The following is a 20,142-nucleotide window of genomic DNA, read 5'->3' as shown; positions in this document are numbered from 1 at the left end:
ATGTGACTACTTAGCCCTATAGTTACTTTTTACTATTCTTACATCCTGCATGTTCACCACTCAACTACAGTAAATGCAGACAAACAAATTATCTGTTTAGAATTACAAAACTTTATAAGGCCCAGGTGTTTCTGTAAGGAACCTCATGATATAAATAAAAGTATTCTATGCTGTAATTAAATTTTCTTCAGAAGTTACACAATTTGTACAAAAGACCATAATAACACTATGTAATCACTCTTTTATTCATTAATTGTGTTCTGGACATTCCATAATAAAAGAGAGTTGTCAGGCATGTGCAATTTGACAAGATACATGAACAAACATAAGCAGAAAACCAGAAACATGTTTCCAATACAGTGGAATATATTGTAGTTGGCAATCAGTGAATGTGTGTCCACCCATATTAGTCTGGACTTGTCATCCATACACTGTGTTGTAAAACTGTAAACATTTCACTTAAAATTGCTGTTTCCTTAGCACTACAAAACTACAATAAATGCAAATATATATTTTTACAGTCACATTGCAGTGGAAAATGATAAACAGAAACAAAAGACTAACAATCAAATCTCACAAAGTACTCCCTCCACAGTGACAACACTGAGCTTTATCTTTTGGAAGTGCACTCTACAACCAGAATATAGCTCATTGGAATGGCTGATGGTGCCGCGAGGTTTGCTGACTGCAGCTTGTTGTTTACTTCAAGTTGATGTGGTTCTTCTTTTATCCATATTCTGTTTTTCCAGAGAGACTGAAATGTGCCATTGTTAACACCTCTTTAACAAAGGTTATAGGAGAGATGTCGGCAACTGCTAGTATGTTTCACTATTGATATCATTTTCCAAAATTCTTGAGGTTGGTTAGTTAGTTTAGTTTCATGTTCCATGGATCATTTGCGTGATAAACTGTAACAATGTGAAATGAGTCATTTTACATTCACATTGCAAATGAATTTGTAAATATGGCTGCATGCTGAACATTTATAAGTTTGTCATTATTATTATTAAATACACAGGTGTGAGTAGTAATTCCTACCCATCACCTTTCACATGTTACAGTAGTAGAAATTCTATGGAGTAGAAGAAGTTGTTTAGGATAAACTTTTTCAGTTTTCTTTCAAAGTTTACTTTCCCATCTGTCACACTTTTTGTATCACTGGGTAAGTTATCAAAAATTTTAGTTGCAGTGTTGTGCACTCCTTTTCGTGCTAAAGAAAATCTTAATAAGGAGTAATGAATGTCATTTTTTCTTCTAATTGTAATAATGTAGATTATTGTTCCTTGCAGTAGATTATTTATGACAAACTTCGTGAGGAAATAAATATGCCATGAAACACTAGTCAGAATGCCCATCTCTTTTTGAACAGATGGTTAGAAGGTGACCATGAGTCAGCACCACATATTATTCTTACAGCACGTTTTTGACCAATGAAGACTTCCTTTCTTAAATATGAGTTAGCCCAGAAAATTACTCCATATAATATTACTGAATGAAGGTATACAGAATATGTCAATTTACTGATTTGTCTCGCTCCAAGATTTGCAATGATTCCAAGTATAAATGTCGCTGAACAAAGTTGTTTTAGGAGTTAAAAAATGTGCATCTTCCAGTTTAAGTTGTTATCACACGTCACATAGAAGAAGGTGTCATTAGATGAATGACAAACACTGACTTCACTAAATCAAGGTTTATTTAGCACTTCCACATACAAGAGCATGGAGTGAACTGTCTCCAGCCAGAACACACATACAGCTACAGAACATTCCAGTACACTGATTCTTGACATTTGTGGATACTTCTAGAATGTACTCAAACTGAATGTAGAAATTAAAATTGTACAGTCCAGGTGAGTTTTGAAGTCTGGACCCGCCATGTAATACCATAGCCACTACACCACAGTGCTACTCAGCTTCCTCTGTGACAATATGTGCACCTAAGAATTTTTAAGTTTTCATCTTATTTATTATTTCCTCATTATGTGTTACTTGTACCATTGGTGTAGTACTCCTAGATGTGCAGAACTGAAATATATTGTCTTTTTATAATCAAGAGTGAGACCATTTGCAGAAAACCAGTCAATGATACTTTTAAGAACCTCGTTTACCATTTCTTCTGTGGTTTGTGTATGACTTGATTGATTACAATACTAGTGTCATAAGCAAAAAGAACTGATCCTGCTTGTTGTATTTTAGACAAAAGATCATTTACATATATGACAAACAATAGCAGACCTAAGATTGAACATTGGGGAACTCAACACGTGATTACTTCCCAGTCAGAAAAATGTCTCCAGACAACATTGGTTGAATTACCAAGTACAACTTTCTGAATTCCTTTAGTTAGATATGACATTATATGGCATATGGCTATACCATCACTCCTATAAAACTTCAGTTTATCTAGAAGAATATTACATTTGTACAGTCAAATATCTCAAATAGCTTGCAGAAAATACAAACTGCCTCTATTACACTATTTAACACCTGCTGACTGTACATGTAAATGAGATTCTTAGTAGAGCAACTCTTCTGAAATCCAAACTGTGAATTTCTAAGGATAACAATGTTGCTAGGATGAGATAATAATCTAGAATACACCACCTCCTCAAAAATTTTGGAAAATGATATCAGTAGAGAAACAGGTTAGTTGTTATTGATATCTCTCCTGCAGCCATTCTTATGGAGGGTTTTAACAATGCCATATTTCAGTCTCTCTAGAAACATCCCGAGAGTAATTAATACATTAAATATTTCAGATAAGGCAGGGTTTGTTATATGGGAACAAATCTTTAGCACTCTGTTGGAAACACCATCAAATCTAGATGAGATTTTATTGTTGAGAATATATATAATTTTCTTAATTTCAGAGGTAGAAGTTGGTGATACATTTGTATGACCGAATTTTATGTGCGTCGCTTGTTCAACATACTGCTGTACTTTTTATCTTGAACTGTTTGTCACTAGATTTTCCACAGTATTTAATAAATGATCATTAAGTGCATTTGCTATCTGTGACTCATCATTTCTAGCTCTTCCATGTAAGTCAGAGGTGATGTTACCCTGTTCTTTGGCTGTTTATCCAGTCTCTCATATCACCAAATTCGAAATAGCCTAAAGTGTGTTGTCAGAATAACTGATTTCTGACATAATGTGCATGCTCCTTGGATTTTTAATAACTTTTCTTAATAATTTTGAGTAGTTCTTGCCAACAGATAAAATTCCCTTTTCCTATCACAAGATACTTTATCCCTCTAGTGATCCATAGTTTTTTACATAGCTTGTGCGGAAAGTTATTTTCAAACACTGTGTGAATTTATCATGGAACAGATTAAATTTTATGTTAGCATTTTCTTAATTTTAAATTTCATCACAGGTCATCTCTTGTAAACTATTCTTAAAAACGCTTGTTATGGAACCATTAATTATTCCAGTTGATTTCCACTGAGGATATCTGTACTGTAAGCCACATCTCATTTATTCTAACTGTTCATCATGATCAGAGAGAGCATTTGTTACTGGGTACATGGTGTGCTTTGAGCCGCATCAAAGAAAAACTTATCCTGAAATTTAATTGAGACTCAAAATTCAAGGGCAGAGAAAAGTTTTAGACCCCACCTCCAAATCGAAACAAAGTTGGTCCATTGTAATATGAGACACAATTTAGGTCGAATGAATGACGATACAGCTACAGTAGTTTGGTTCGAGTCGTAAGCTTAGCAGTTAAGCTTTACCAGGTAGCCATTGCTATGCGTCAAGCGCTCCGTCCATATTTATACGGGTATCCTTCTTTTTCACGTGCTTCGTCTTGTTTGAATCAATTGCTTATTTTTCTTTGATCTGATAAGTGCCGTTCTCTTTGTTATAGGTGTTTACACCACTCTAAGCTGAAAATGCATTACTGTACTGTGTCATGCATTGTTTGTCGCATTCTGATGATGAGTGTTTACGACCTGTCGCCGCTCGCGGCATGGCTTGCTTTTGTGCGCGCTACCGCTGCTTACAATACAAAAAAAAGAGGGGAATCGTCTCATTAGCGAAACAATTGCAAGAGACTGCTATTTATTGTTACTAACACTGCTGCTTTCTTTGATAATGATCAACAAGAACCAAATAATAGACTGCTTATGGTAGAAGATGTTCTGAACGAGAGTTCAGCGAAAATTTTTCTCCGTTTGAAAATCTTTGCTGATGCCTCTTTAGAACATTACATTCTGCACAGAAATTAGAGTCACCTTAGATTTAAAAACCTAGTCAACTGCCGTGCTTCATTTCTGAGTGTATCACTATTAGGCATAAGAATAATATGAATATAAACATGACATGACATGTATATTCTTCTGCGTTTGCTGTTGTATCACTCTAGTTTCGTAGTTTATTAGGCAGACAGGATTTAAATGAGATAGCAGCAAACATGAAAGAATATATGGCAAAATGTTTATATTCGTTTTATTCTTATGGTGAAGAGAATACTGCATGTGATTCACACTTCATAAGAGTTTCTATTAGCAACTATCTCTTCTCACAGGTAGGAAAAAATTCAGAACGTAGATCTGGCCATATTGACACACATCCCAAACAGTCTTGTCAGTTGGATTTTCGTAGTACATTGAAATGCTGCTGCATTCGAAGATGCACAATACGGAATTTGTATTTACTTCATTGGATAATGTATGAAAATGCAGTGGTCGAAACTCGGGGTGGAGAAAAAGCTCGTCTTCCACCTCTTTTTTAAAATTTATTTACTGACGCAGAGGTTCTTGCGCCAGGATTTATCTTTGTGCATGCAAAGCATGCCTGTGTAGCGCTACATATATTCAATGGCAGAAGTTAGTTGTGGCGGCACCTACCAACATTTTTCAGAACTACTGCTTACTTTGCACTCGATTCTAAGCCACAGGCAGTTTTTTGGATTACAAAAACCGGAAAAATTGTGTGGCTTAGATTCGAGTAAATACGGTGACTACCTGTGTTGGAAAGTTAACTACTAAGGTTATTGTAGGATCCAAATAAGGCTTTCAGATCATTTTTCCTGTCAGAATCCTTTTAAAAAATCTACATTGAAATCATCACAGACTATTTATTTTTGAAAGTATTGTTGGAGAAAATAGGCAGTCACAATATAATATTTGAAATTCATTATAAAATAGTCTAGATTGCAGGACATGTTTATTAAAAGGTGACCGGTTTTGATCATCACATAATCATCATCAGACCATCAACCATGTTGTTGTTGTTTTGGTCTTCAGTCCAGAGACTAGTTTGGTGCAGCTCTCCATGCTACTCTATCCTGTGCAAGCTTCTTCATCTCCCAGTACCTACTGCAACCTACATACTTCTGAATCTGCTTAGTGTATTCATTTCTTGGTCTCCCTCTACGATTATTACTCTCCATGCTGCCCTCCAGTACTAAATTGGTGATTTCTTGATGCCTCAGAACGTGTCCTACCAACCGATCCCTTCTTCTAGTCAAGTTTTGCCACAAATTTCTCTTCTCCCCAATTCTGTTCAATACCTCCTCATTAGTTATGTGATCTACCCATCTAATCTTCAGCATTCTTCTGTAGCACCAAATTTCAAAAGCTTCTATTCTCTTCTTGTCCAAACTATTTATCGTCCATGTTTCACATCCGTACATGGCTACACTCCATACAAATATGGTACTTTCAGAAACGACTTCCTGACACTTAAATCTATACTTGATTTTAACAAATTTCTCTTCTTCAGAAACACTCTCCTTGCCACTGCCAGTCTACCTTTTATATCCTCTCTACTTCGGCCATCATCAGTTATTTTGCTCCCCAAATAGCAAATCTCATCTACTACTTTAAATGTCTCATTTCATAATCTAATTCCCTCAGTATCATCCAACTTGATTTGACTACATTCCATTATCCTCGTCTTGCTTTTGTTGATGTTCATCTTATACCCTCCTTTCAAGACACTGTCCATTCCGTTCAGCTGCTCCTCCAAGTCCTTTGCTGTCTCTGACAGAATTATAATGTCATCGGCGAACCTCAAAGTTTTTATTTCTTCTCCATGGATTTTAATACCTAATCTAAATTTTTCTTTTGTTTCCTTTACTGCTTGCTCAGTATACAGATTGAATATCATTGGGGATAGGCTACAACCCTTTCTCACACCCTTCCCAACCACTGCTTCCTTGTAACTGCCATCTGGTTTCTGTACAAATTGTAAATAGCCTTTCTCTCCCTGTATTTTACCCCTGCCACCTTCAGAATTTGAAAGACAGTGTTCCAGGCAACATTGTCAAAAGCTTTCTCTAATTCTACAAATGCTAGAAATGTAGGTTTGCCTTTCCTTAATCTGGATTCTAAGATAAATAGTAGGGTCAGTTTGCCTTATGTGTTCCAATATTTCTACAGAATCAAAATTGATCTTCCCCGAGGTTGGCTTCTACCAGTTTTTCCATTCGTCTGTAAGGAACTCATGTTAGTATTTTGCAGCCATGACTTATTAAACTGATAGTTCAGTAATGTTCAAATCTGTTAACACCTGCTTTCTTTGGGATTGGAATTATTATATTCTTCTTGAAGTCTGAGGGTATTTCGCCTGTCTCATACATCTTGCTCACCAGATGGTAGAGTTTTATCAGGGCTGGCTCTCCCAAGGCTGTCAGTAGTTCTAATGGAATGTTGTCTACTCCCGGGGCCTTGTTTCGGCTTAGGTCTTTTAGTGCTCTGTCAAACTCTTCACGCAGTATCATATCTCCCATTTCATCTTCATCTACATCCTCTTCCATTTCCATAATATTGTCCTCAAGTACGTCGCCTTTGTATAGACCCTCCATATACTCCTTCCACTTTTCTGCTTTCCCTTGTTTGCTTAGAACTGGTTTTCCATCTGAGCTCTTGATATTCATACAAGTGGTTCTCTTTTCTCCAAAGGTCTCTTTAATTTTGCTGTAGGCAGTATCTGTCTTACCCCTAGTGAGATACACCTCTGCATCCTTACATTTGTCCTCTAGCCATCCCTGCTTAGCCATTTTGCACTTCCTGTCATCATTTTTGAGACGTTTGTATTCCTTTCTGCCTGCTTCATTTACTGCATTTTTATATTTTCTCCTTTCATCATTTAAATTCAATATTTCTACTGTTACCCAAGGATTTCTACTAGCCCTCATCTTTTTACCTACTTTGTCCTCTGCTGCCTTCACTATTTCATCCCTCAAAGCTACCCATTCTTCTTCTACTGTATTTCTTTCCCCCATTCCTGTCAATCATTCCCTTATGCTCTTCCTGAAGCTCTCTACAACCTCTGATTCTGTCACTTTATCCAGGTCCTATCTCCTTAAATTCTCACCTTTTTGTAGTTTCTTCATTTTTAATCTACAGTTCATAACCAGTAGATTGTGGTCAGAGTCCACATCTGCCCCTGGAAATGTCTTACAATTTAAAACCTGGTTCCTGAATATATATCTTACCATTCCATAATCTATCTGAAACCTTCTAGTATCTCCAGGCCTCTTCCATTTATACAACCTTCTTTCATGATTCTTGAACCAAGTGTTAGCTATTATTAAGTTATGCTTTGTGCAAATTTCTACCAGGCGGCCTCCTCTTTCATTTCTTACCCCCAATCCATAATCACCTACTACGTTTCCTTCTCTTCCTTTTCCTACTCTTGAATTCCAGTCACCCATGACTATTAAATTTCGTCTCCCTTCATTATCTGAATAATTGCTTTTATCTCATCATACATTTCATCAATCTCTTTGTCATATGCAGAGCTAGTTGGCATACAAATTTGTACTACTGTGGTAGGCATGGGCTTCATATCTATCTTGGCCACAATAATGTGTTCACTATGCTGTTTGTAGTAGCTTTCCTGCACTCCTGTTTTTTTGTATTCATATCTAACTTTAACTGATCCATTTCCCTTTTTAAATTTTCTAACCGACCTGCCCGATTAAGGGATCTTACATTCCACGCTCCGATCCGTAGAATGCCAGTTTTCTTGCTCCTGATAACGACGTCCTCCTGAGTAGTCCCCGCTCAGAGATCTGATTGGGTGACTATTTTATCTCCGGAACATTTTACCCAAGAGGACGCCCTCATCATTTAAACATACAGTAAAGCTGCATGTCCTCGGTAAAAATTATGGCTGTAGTTTCCCCTTGCTTTCAGCCGTTCACAGTACCAGCACAGCAAGACCGTTTTAGTTAGTGTTACAAGGCCAGATCAGTCAATCGTCCAGACTGTTGCCCGTGCAACTACTGAAAAGGCTGTTGCTCCTCTTCAGGAACCACATGTTGGTCTGGCCTCTCAACAGATACCCCTCTGTTGTGGTTGCACCTACGGTACTGCTGTCTGTATTGCTGAGGCACGCAAGCCTCACCATCAATGGCAAGGTCCATCGTTCATGGTGGGGGGGAGACCATCAAACATATTGATGGACAATGGCTGTGCATAGAGCAGGATCTGTTGGTATAACTATCATCATTCAGTAGTTCCTGCTATGCACAAGCATTTTCTATCAATGTGGCTGAAGGTCTGAAGATGATCATGTGATGATCCACACTGGTAACCTGTTAATAAACATGCCTTGTGATCTAGACTGTTTTTTTATGAATTTCAAATACCACAGACTGTTAACTGCTTGACTGCTTGTTGCTATCTGATAGCATAGTAAGGAATCCAAATTTCTCATAAACAGTTCAAAATTTTCTAGTGGGAATCTGTATATCGTTACAATGAAAAAAAGGAAATTATTTTTCAGTGTAATTAATAAGCACACACTTCTACATAGAGATCCCTAAAAATCTACTTGTCTCAATATTTCTTGACTAGTGTTCTGCCTTATACAAAAACTCCTTAATATATGTAAAACTCTTCCTGCTTCACAGTATATGTTTTAACTCAAAAAGTTAGTTGTAAATAATCTAACACATTTTAGAAAGAACACTGTTATATGTAATTACAATACCAGGTGGAAAATTATGTTCATAACTTCTTGTTAAAGTTGTCTTTAGCACAAAAAGAGATGCACAGTGCTGCAACAAAAATTTTTGATCACTTATCCAATGATATAAACTGACTGACAGATACAAAATACAGTTTGAAAACAAACTGAAAAAGTTTCTCCTGAAAACTCCTTCTATTCCAAAGAAGAATCTGTGTTATTGTAATGTTGTTAAAACACCTCATGGTCAGAACATTATTTCCGTCGACAGATTTGAGTCCTGTTTTCACACATTTATCCTCTGTTGCTCTTATTACAAATATTTTCCAGGACAGTTTTACTTCATACATCCTGTATTTTGTAGCTACTGTTAGGAAGAAGTCATTGAATTTATCATCAGTGAACTGAATTTAATACCGAGTGAGCCAGAAAAATATAAACACACTTTAAGGAACAAAAGGTATTACTTACGTGTTTATTTTACATTTAATAATTGATCACACATGTTGCACAACCTTCAGTTTAGCACATGATTACTTTAAATGTCCAAAATGTTCACAGTTGGTGTCTATACACATAACAGAATGATGAGTGGTTGCCGCAAGTAGGTCAGTCATTGTTACAGTTGAGATTGCTGCACATGTCGCTGTAATTTTACAGCAAAATTCCTCCAGCATGTGAGGCTTACGTCGATAGACGTTATCTTTCACAGTTACCCACAAGTAATAGTCCATAGGTTTTACATCTGATGACCGTGGAGGGAACTCAATGGACACTCTTTGTCCAATCCAATTCCCCGAAAAATTGTCATCCAGAAAAAGATCGTATGGCTAGGAGGCAGTGTGGTGGCATCCCATCCTGTTGGTAAAATACCTCTTCATCAACTCCATAAAGTGCACATATACCTGGCAAAATCGATGTGCATAACATTTCCAGGTACACTTCCCCAATAACAATAGCATCAAAGAAAAAGGGTGCTACTAAGCTCCTAGATGATAATCCACACCACACATGAACTCCTAGTAGACTGATTACTTTATCCACACAAACATGCAGATTTTCTGGTGCCCAGTACACACTGTTATGACGATTCACAGTTCTACTAAGTTTAAATTGTGCCTTGTGAGGTAAGGGGTGAGCTGTGGCATCCTGAAAATATTCTAAGTTCAGAGTTGGTGTGGCCGCACTGGGGCCTCTTGGTGGGCTGCGGCTCGTCAGCGGCCACATGGTGCCAAATGTTAGCTGGGGTCCAGGGACTGTGTGGCTGGGAATTCCATGGTGATGCTGTGTCGATAAAGGAGACATGCCGGGAGTGCCAAAGATGGCAGACCTTGTGAAACCTTAATGGCAGACATTTTACAGTTCGTATAGACGTTAATAGTAGCCAGATGAATCATGATACCTCAAAAATAAACATATACATTACCATTATTTGCACACTAATTCGGATGATGTAATCAGATTTTCAATAACTTTATTAGTTTAAAGTTTAGTATCTGACTGTAAATTATACAAGTAACACCCAGCAATGAATTTCCAAACTCTAAACGGTTCATCCGATTTTGTCATCCGACATGTCTTTAGAAAGCTATTAGTGTAAACCTAAATTGGTATAAATTACAGGCATCTAACTTGAATAGTGCATGAGTTATTGGAGGTCAAAGGGGCCGATTACTATCGATCAGATCTGGCCATACGTACTCCACAGTTACACGAAAAAACGGTAGCAGCACGCTTATAAATATATTTATTCATCTATGTCTTTGTTTATTTCTCATATATATACTATATATGAAGAAACTGGTCATTTATTTACTGTGTTTTAGAAAGCACAGAGACATTAGGCTACTGGCTTACTGCTGTTGTATTCCTCTGATATATGTTTATTTGATTTGTTTATGTACCGTATTTAATAATGTGTGATAGAGAGTCTTTATGATTGAGCTGTAGGAATATTTATTTAATTTTAAGTTATTTAAATGTAAATCCAGTATTTTGAATGTGTTTCATTATGTTTGTGAGGGCGCTTGAGCACTCTAGCCAGTCACAGCCCTCATGAATGGGGAGACTGGATGGAAGTGGGAGAAGAGTACGGGAGCTGACAGGCAGAGTTCTGAACAGTGCAGCATGAGGGACAGCCGCACAGGACACGGGGAGTTCTGGACAATACAGCGTGATAGAGGGATGGTGACGGGAAAGACTTGGAGAGTGGAGCAGTTTTGCGCGTGGTAGTGGGAGATAGAAATATTTCGTAGTACCGCAATCTTTCATTTATAAACGTCTATTCATTCAAAATTCACAATTGCTGAGTGATTAGAACCTTTGACCATTCAATTCATTTGTATATTCATATTGTATACTGTAGACTGAGCAGTATTGGCCTGTAATGTGGCAGCTAAGTATCCCAGCCTCTAGACAATAAAACCAGCCAAAACTTTTAATATTTCAACTCTGAGTCTGTGGGTACACAGTTGAGGGCCACGACACCACATCACATTTTTATTTGAAAGCCTGCAGCCTCCTCACTCCGCACTACCATTTGCTGATACCATTTGCCAATACCAATTGCAAAATTGCATTCGGCAATCAGGATCATCATCATTGATCGCATGCAGTAATCGTGGAATGTAAACTTTCCATTTTGCAGCTTTCAGAATTATTTGTACACTTGTACTGCTAACACCCACTTTATGTGCACATTGCGTAGCAGACTTCTGTAGAGAACTATCAAATGCTGCCAACACAAGAGCTGACAAAGCAGGACTTGTGGCTGTATGCTGTCTTCCTGATACTCCTTTGTTAATATCACAAATTGTTCCATGCAATTCAAACTTGTCAATGATGCATTTAGTTGTTAGGGAGGTTGTTGGTTCTGTTTCAAACTCCTGCCTCCACTGATGTTGCACTTCAATGGCATTATCAAACTTGAAAACCCACTTCATAATACAATTTTGTTGCTCGAATGTCAAGCATGCTCCAGCCATCTTGTTTTCTCAATGCCGAGATGAAAGTACTAACATCTGTTGCGCTAAAGACCATACTACAACACATTCTCAACTCAAATCGAATGGCAATATCGATATCTCGATAGAGCCTGACAAAGAGTGTATACATTGTTCTGGTGGATTCTGTATTATCTGTTTCACCGCTACTGTCATCAGAAAGTTGAGTATCATGAGCCTTGTTGAGTTCATTTGTTTTTTATTAATAATGCTGCAAATTGTCTTTAACTTCTTCTTGAAATTTTGAATTTTTTACTTTTTTGTAACACAGTGAAGAATTTTACAGTACTACTTGTAATGCTTTTTGAAGTCTTGATTAGAGCCTCTGCATTAAATAAGCTCTCTCTCCCAGGCATATGGTACTTTGGTCTCACAAGTTAGCCGCCTTTTCTCTTGACTTATATTGTAGTTGCCCCTTTTCCCACTGTGAAAAACCATACACATAGTGTTATAAGAATATTTTTAGGAAAGAATTAAATTTCTTATGTGCTGTGTATCCTTTGTAAACTTTTTTCCAGTTTTCATACTTTAAGTTCTCCCGGAATAATGTAACTGAATCAGCGGTTATAATTCCGTTAAATTTTGCTTTTCACTTCTTAGGTAAACCTGATTGTTGGGCATGCATTATTGCTGCCATTTGACCACCATGGAGAGATAAACAATTCATTATGGACCCACATCTCTCCAGGCCACTATTATCATCAAGTGTTGATTTTTCACGTAATATGTGTTGATAAATAGAAAAATGTTAAAATAACAGATTAGAGGAGACAGGAACACATAGGTGCAGTCTGAGAGACAAGGCTGATTTGATTTGATCTGATTTATTTCGTGTTCCATAGGTCCAACTGTGTTGGATACACAAGGACGTGGAACGAGTCAGTTTTTTACAAATACATCTGGTAATCTTATAGCAGATACAGAAATTTGAGTACATAATTATATAAAGATATACAGTAACTTCTTTGGGCAGCAATACAGAAAAAGAAAATACATATTTTCTTAGAATCATTAAAACACTACAGAAAACAGATAGAGAGCACACACAGATACAGAGCTCAGGTTAAATAACATTCTTAGTAGCATTATGTCAACTTGTATTATATAATATTAAAATATTACAATTTATTTAGATAAAAATTCATCTAGACTGTAAAAAGCTTTTTCTAGCAGAAATATTTTTAGTGCTTTCTTAAACTTACTCTTGTTATGAATCTCTGTCTTTATATCAGGAGGAAGAGCATTGAAGAGTTTTGCTCCAGTGTAGTGGACACCCTTTTGCACCAAGCTCAAATTTCTGAGCTCGCTGTGTATGTCATTCTTCCTTTGTGTGTTATGCTCATGATAACTACTGTTTGGTTGAAATATCTCTATATTTTTGCAAACAAAACACATAGAGAAAAAATATATTGGCATGTAGTTGTGTATATTTTAAGTTTACGAAAACTATTTCTACACAAGTCTCTTGGGCGCAATCTACATATAATTCTTAAAGCTTGCTTCTGTGCAATGAACACTTTCCTGGCTAATGACTGGTTGCCCCAAAAAATGAGAGAATGAAAATAGCCATAGTATGCCACTTTTGCAGTGTTAGGTTCAACACATGTAGTGACAACCCGTGAAGCATAGGTAGCAGAGCTAAGCCTCTTACAGAGATCAATAATATGTGAAGATCAGTTCATTTTCTTGTCAATGTGCACTCCAAGAAATTTTGTTGTTTCCATTCTTTCTATTGGTTGATTACCACATGTCACACTTATCTCTCTCTCTCTTTCTGTTTTTGTACAGAATTGAATAGAGCTGGACTTACTGGAATTTATTGAGATACCATTCACCTTGAACCAGTTAACCACATCTGAGAGTATGTGATTAATGAGTTCCTCACGATTGTTGTCTGTTCTACTGCTCATAAAAATTGTGGTATCATCAGCAAATAATGTAAATTTACATGGCAGGCTTGTACATGATTGTAGATCATTTATAAAAATCAGGAATAATAGTGGCCCAAGAATTGAGCCCTGAGGCACTCCACACATAATGGAACTCCATTCAGAATCTGAGGACGTGTCACATACTCCACCCCAGCTATTCAAGACAACTTTTTGTTTTCTGTCTTGGAGGTACGACTGTAGCCAATTGCCTGCAACACCACTTATTCCTATTAATTTTGATTTTTGCAAGAGAACCTGGTGATCAACACAGTTAAACACTTTAGATAAATCACAAAAGACACTAATTGCTAGCAGTTTTTCATTAAGGGTTTCTAGGACTTCATTTGCAAATGCATAGACTGCTGTTCTGTTGAACGGCCCTTTTGAAAGCCAAATTGGCTCTTGCTGAGAACTCCATTCTTCATGAGATGATCAGTAATTCTTACATGTATTAGCCTTTCTAGAATTTTGGAGAAAGCTGTCAGCAAAGAGATAGGTCGATAGTTAGTTAGTTCAGCTTTATCACCCTTTTTGTACAGGGGCTTCACAATGGCATACTTAAGCCTCCTGGGAACAACACCTTTCTGAAGGGAAGCATTGAAAATATGACAGAGAATGTCCCTTATCCACACACAAGAATATTTCAATAAATTTCTAGATATATTATCAACCCCTGCAGAGTTTGTACTTTTTAGAGACATGATAATTTTTGAATTTCTTCTACAGTGATAGGATTAAGGTGCGTTTCTGAAATTGTGCTTGAATATACTGCTTGACAAAGAGTTACAGCTTCATCAACATTGGGCTTGCAACCAATCTCTTGAGTTACTGATAGGACGTGTTTATTAAAAATCTTAGCCACCATTTTGGGGTTATCTACTAGGGTACCTTCAAATCTGATTTTATTTACATCTTCTTTGCTTGTTGTATCTCTTCCTGTTTCTTTTTTTACAATGCTCTAAATTGTTTTTATTTTATTATTAGAATTATCTATTTTCTTCTCATAATAAAGGGCTTTTGATTTCTGTATTAGTTTCTTCAAAATTTTACAGTATAATCTATAGTGTTCCCATTTTTCTACATTTTTACAGAATCTTATTGCAGCATAAGTTTCCCTTTTCATTTTACATGACTGTTTTATACCTTTTGTAATCCAAGACTTACTTACAGAATTGGAAGCACTGTTTCTGACCCATTTATTGGGAAATATTTCTTCTAAAAGAGCACAGAATTCATTTATAAAACAGTTAAATTTAGTATCAACATCATCATGGCTATATACTAAAGACCAATCCATTTGCTGCAACCTGTGTTTGAAAGTTCCTTTTGCCTCTTCATTCATTACCCTTACGAATTTCCATTGAGGAAATTTTTTTTTGAACAGATTAACATCATAAAGATTGAGATTTTGTCCATCATGATCTGAGAGCCCACTTATAACCTGCCTGACAGTATAATTCTGATGTCTACTTACATCTAAAAAAATGTTGTCTATCATAGTTTGGCACTCGGATGTAATTTTTGTTGGGAAGTTTATTACTGATGTCAGATTATGTAAGGTCATCACAATCTCAAAGTCAATTTTATTCTTATTTTCTGTCATAAAGTTTACATTGAAATCACCTAAAACTACAATATCCTTCAATATCCTTTGCTTTTGAAAGTAATCCTGACAGAAGCAGTTCCATTGAATGCAGAATGTCACCTGAAGGAGCCCTGTAGACAGCCAACACTATTATTGGGTAGAATTTAGTTATTATTTCTGTGGCACATGCCTCAAATTGTTGTTCCACACAGTATTTCTTAATATTTATAGCTTTGTATGCTACACTATCCTTAACATAAATTGCTACTCTACATTTGTCTTTACTTTCCCTGCAGTAGTATGTTACTAAACTATAACTTACTATAGATGGCAAGGCACATTTATCAGTAACATGGTGCTCAGTTAAGCACAAAATCTGAGCACTATTTATACTGTCCTTTTCACTAATGTTAATAAGAATTTGATCTGTTTTGTTTAAGAGACCCCTTATATTTTGATGAAAGAAAGAGATGCCTTCCTCTTGCTTTTTCATTCTATTGGTGCTGTTATCTGACTGAGAATCCATTGGAGTCTGTCTTGAGACAGGAGAGAGGAGACACTTGACGCTACCTACTGTTGTCCCTTCTTTTTCTTCAGGCCCACACATAAAAAATTGTTGAGATGAGGAGGCAGCTCAGCTTTTCTTCTGCCCAACAGTCTTCTATTAGTTGTTGTCGATAGTGATGCTGCTTGTGACACTTCCACTGTTGGATCTACCACTACTGCTGTGTTTACTTGTGAACTTCGAGTCTTCCCATTTTTCTTATTTTCGTCTAAAATAGTATTTGGATGATGAGGAACTGTAGTTCTTTTGTCGTTGAAATCGATGTCCACTGTTCTTCCTATTAATTTTTTTTTTTTTTTTGCTGGTGCTGATGATGTTTCTAATGCTTTTACCTTTTTTTGAAGTGTTTTCGTTATTGAGTCAGGTGATGGCAATGCAATTATCGTTTTGGTTTTGAATTTATTTTGGTGGTTTTTTATTACCTTGGTTATCAGGTTTGCCAGATATTCTTTCCCCAAGCCATTCAGGTGAAGTTCATGTTGCATGTGGAATCTATGTCCAACACTGCTTATATCAACACATTTCACGTTTTTAAAATGCCTGCAAGTATGTTAGAGGACCACATGAGTGCAGTACAAAAAATACTGATGTATGCAGTCTCATTGATTTTTGTACAGGTACAGTTTTGTTGCTGGTAATATACCAGAAACAGAAAAACTGTTAGGTCATTAGTTATGGATGAAATGGACACTAGAAATATGTAAGTGGTAACAATATACTTTGTTCAACAAACAATTATATAAAACATGCTGGATGAAAAAATATACCTAGCGTATTACTTTAAAAGTGCTCATAGCCTTCTTATGGGTGTGTTCTGGCCAAAGTAATTGAAATAAATGAGAACTGGTCATTGAAAGAAATCTAGAGTATAGAAACTTAAGAACAAATAGAAACTTTAGGAATTGCTACAAAATTTCAAACACAGCTGATGTTTAATTGTTCTCTATTATTTTGAACATGGTTTCCCCTGACGAAGGTCACTGCATGCTTTGCAACAAATAAAGTCATGCTCACTGCCACAGATTCAGTTTCAGATGAAGACAGAACTTCAGACAGGTAGGACAGTAGGTTGTTTGTAATGCCCTGAGTTCTCCTTTGTCCCTGCCTCCACTATATAGGGCCTCTAGACCTACCACTGGCACACTACTCGCAGTGAAGAGGAAAACCGATGACAGAGCCTTTGCTTCCTGTAGAGGAGACAGAATCCATTTGATATGATATTTGGGATAGTAGACAAATGTTCATTTGCAGAATCCTTTTTAAGGGCTCTAGTATTCTTAGACTCTCTTCCCTATACATTTAGTTTTTATGGTTTTTATTGCCGAAACAAACCCTCATTCAACCAGTTCAAAAGAAAATTAAAAACATACCTCATCAGTATCAGTAATTTTTTTGTTCAGGGATCATTTTACAGTTACATAGGACCAATCACCTTAAAACACGGAAAATGTGCCATATATATATATATATATATATATACTGATGTATGAATACACACATGTGCTTATCAAGGGGAGGGCAAGACAGTTGAGTGATGACAGGTAAGATTTAGAATGGGTAAAGATTATTGTACTGATGAAAGGATATAAGTGGAACATCATAAAAGAAGAAACAAGATAGGTAGATAATAGTTGGTGAAAGGATTCCGTTCATCAATACATCATATTGATTGATTATTTACGATATGTGTGAATGTATGTCTTCTTTATTATTTCACAGTTGCCCAAATTTAGTTTGAAATCACTTATGGGTACCTTAAAGAAAAGTAATTGTACATAATAAATTAACATTAAATAAATATTTTTAAGTTCCGTGAGTAAGGTTTTCAATGTTCCTGAATGGTACTAGAGAATTTTTTGATCATGTGAATTCCACAAACTTCAGTGACAATGGAAATGAATACTGAGAGGAAATGGCATAATAACTTTTACTTCTTTTATTCCCTTTAATTAACCTATTGAATAAATTATAATACAAAGTTATTCTTCTCAAAGGACATCAACCGAGAACTTGATCAACTTGAATTTGACATAGAAGATTTGGAACGCTGGCGAGATCGATTTTTTGAAGCCATTCAAAGTGGTTCTGTTGTAAATGTAAGTAATAAATGGTTTTCATACTTCTAAAAAGAATTAGAATTATCTTTTCTGGCAGCTAAGACAATTCACTGAGTGTAATCTTTGTACTTACCCTTAATACAATCAATGTAATTTAAAACTATGCATTCTTGCTGTACATTTCAGTTGTGTTTTACAATAAGAATTGTTTAATATGAGCATGGAAACCTTTGGGCCATACACAAATATACACACATGGGAATGAGTAAATCATTTCTGTCTAAATGAAATGCTGAATAGTGTGTAGGCACATAAACAACAAATTGAAACAGTAGCAGAGTTTTTTGAACTTGATTTCTTCTTCAGAACACACACACACACACACACACACACACACACACACACACACACACACACACACACACACACATGACACTCTCTCTGCCTGGCCTCAGAGTTAATAAAAAATGCATCCTCCAATGTTGCAGTGATTAGTGTTCGAAGCTTATTCTTTAGAAGTAGAGTTTATGGGAAGTTCACAGTAATAATCATAATACTGTGGGCTCCATCTGATGATTTTGAGTTATTTATGAAACAATTACTCTGCTATTCCATTTCATCATCCATCTGCCAGTGTACCATGGGATCAAGGTTTATATCACCTTCTAGTACCTGTGCATTCCAATTTTCCAAATCCTGTTCTGACCATTGCAACTAAACACGAGTTCTGTGAGTCAGATATCACATCACTGAGATCTCAGCCACGCTGGGCATCACAACTGACGTGCTTCCAGACCAAGCTTCACATTTGCATCGCACGCACCCAGTATCAAAACCAACTGTGGACTCCAAGAATGTGTTTTTCATGACCTCTCCTTGGCGAGACCAGAAACTGCTGCCTCCCAGTTCAAGTGACGTCACCTCCATGTCAGCCATGCCGCGAATGACTGTACATCTGCATTAATTCCCATGAGACACAGAAACACTGCTGGATAATAAACGGACTACGCATTCCTACTCTTCACACCCTCTTCCTACTTTCCTGTACATAGATCATCATCCATTGGCAGTTGCATTCCGCAACCTGTCAGTGGATTTTCCACCCATGAGATTCCACAACCTAGATTTTGTACCACAGTTCACTACCAATATGCGACATGTTAAAGGTACAAATAATATTGTGCAGACTATCTTTCCCATATTGCAGCTACCTCCACTCAGTTGGACTTCAATAGAATTGCAGATGCACAAGTGACAGATGCCGATCTTCACAACGTGTATAACAAATCAGAATTGCAACAATGCACACTACCCAGCATTTCCAAACAAGTTTGGTGTGACATATTGAATGGATGGGTCTGACCAGTCATCCTAGAGTCATATCGTAGGACAGTTTTTGACCTTCCCAACAACTGTGCACATCCGGTCATGCGCCCACCATATCCCTCATCACGGAATGTTTTGTCTGGCCTAACATTAAAAAGGATTGTGCCACATGGACCAGGACTTGCATTCCATGCCAGCAGGCTAAAACTGGCCACCATGCACAGCCCACCTATGGTAAATTCCCAATTTCAAAGAGGTGGTTCCAGCATGTTATTGACATCGTAGAGCCACTCTCCAAATTACATGATTACATTCTATCAATGGTAGATCATGTGACACAATGGGTGGAGGCCACTCCCATTTCTGATATATCAGCAGAGACTTTTGTCAACAGTTGGATTGCCAGATTCAGATGCCCAGCCTCCTTAACATCGGACCAGGGGCAGCAGTTTGAATCAAAACTTTCAATGACTTATGCCACCTACGCATCGGTTCCACATAACTGCCTGCCACCCCCAATACAATGACCTTGTGGAATGGTGGCATCACATGATGAAAGCTGCTCTCTTGTGCCACTCAGATTCATGGGCGGAGGACCTTCACTGGGTTCTCCTGGGCATTCGGACGACGCATAAAGATGACCTCAGAGCATCACTCACCAAAATACTAAACAGCAAACACCTCACTCTACCCACTAAATTCATAGTGCACGAATCAGTCCACACTGACCAAGACTTACCAGACTTAATCACAAG

General features: G+C 37.0%; 1 protein-coding gene across 1 annotated transcript in view; it reads left to right on the top strand.

Annotated features, from left to right (window-relative positions):
* The window catches only part of LOC126418943 (phenoloxidase 2-like), a 233,575-nt gene that overhangs the window by 83,162 nt on the left and 130,271 nt on the right, over positions 1-20,142 (top strand). Inside the window, exon 7 of the mRNA XM_050085979.1 lies at positions 17,999-18,100. Coding sequence (XP_049941936.1) covers positions 17,999-18,100 — 102 coding nt within the window. The remainder of the gene's footprint in view (positions 1-17,998; positions 18,101-20,142) is intronic.

The sequence above is a fragment of the Schistocerca serialis genome, chromosome 9, assembly GCF_023864345.2.
Source record: "Schistocerca serialis cubense isolate TAMUIC-IGC-003099 chromosome 9, iqSchSeri2.2, whole genome shotgun sequence".
NCBI lineage: Eukaryota > Metazoa > Arthropoda > Insecta > Orthoptera > Acrididae > Schistocerca > Schistocerca serialis.
The sequence above is the reverse complement of the archived record's forward strand: the minus strand, read 5'-3'. Positions and strand labels throughout refer to the sequence as shown.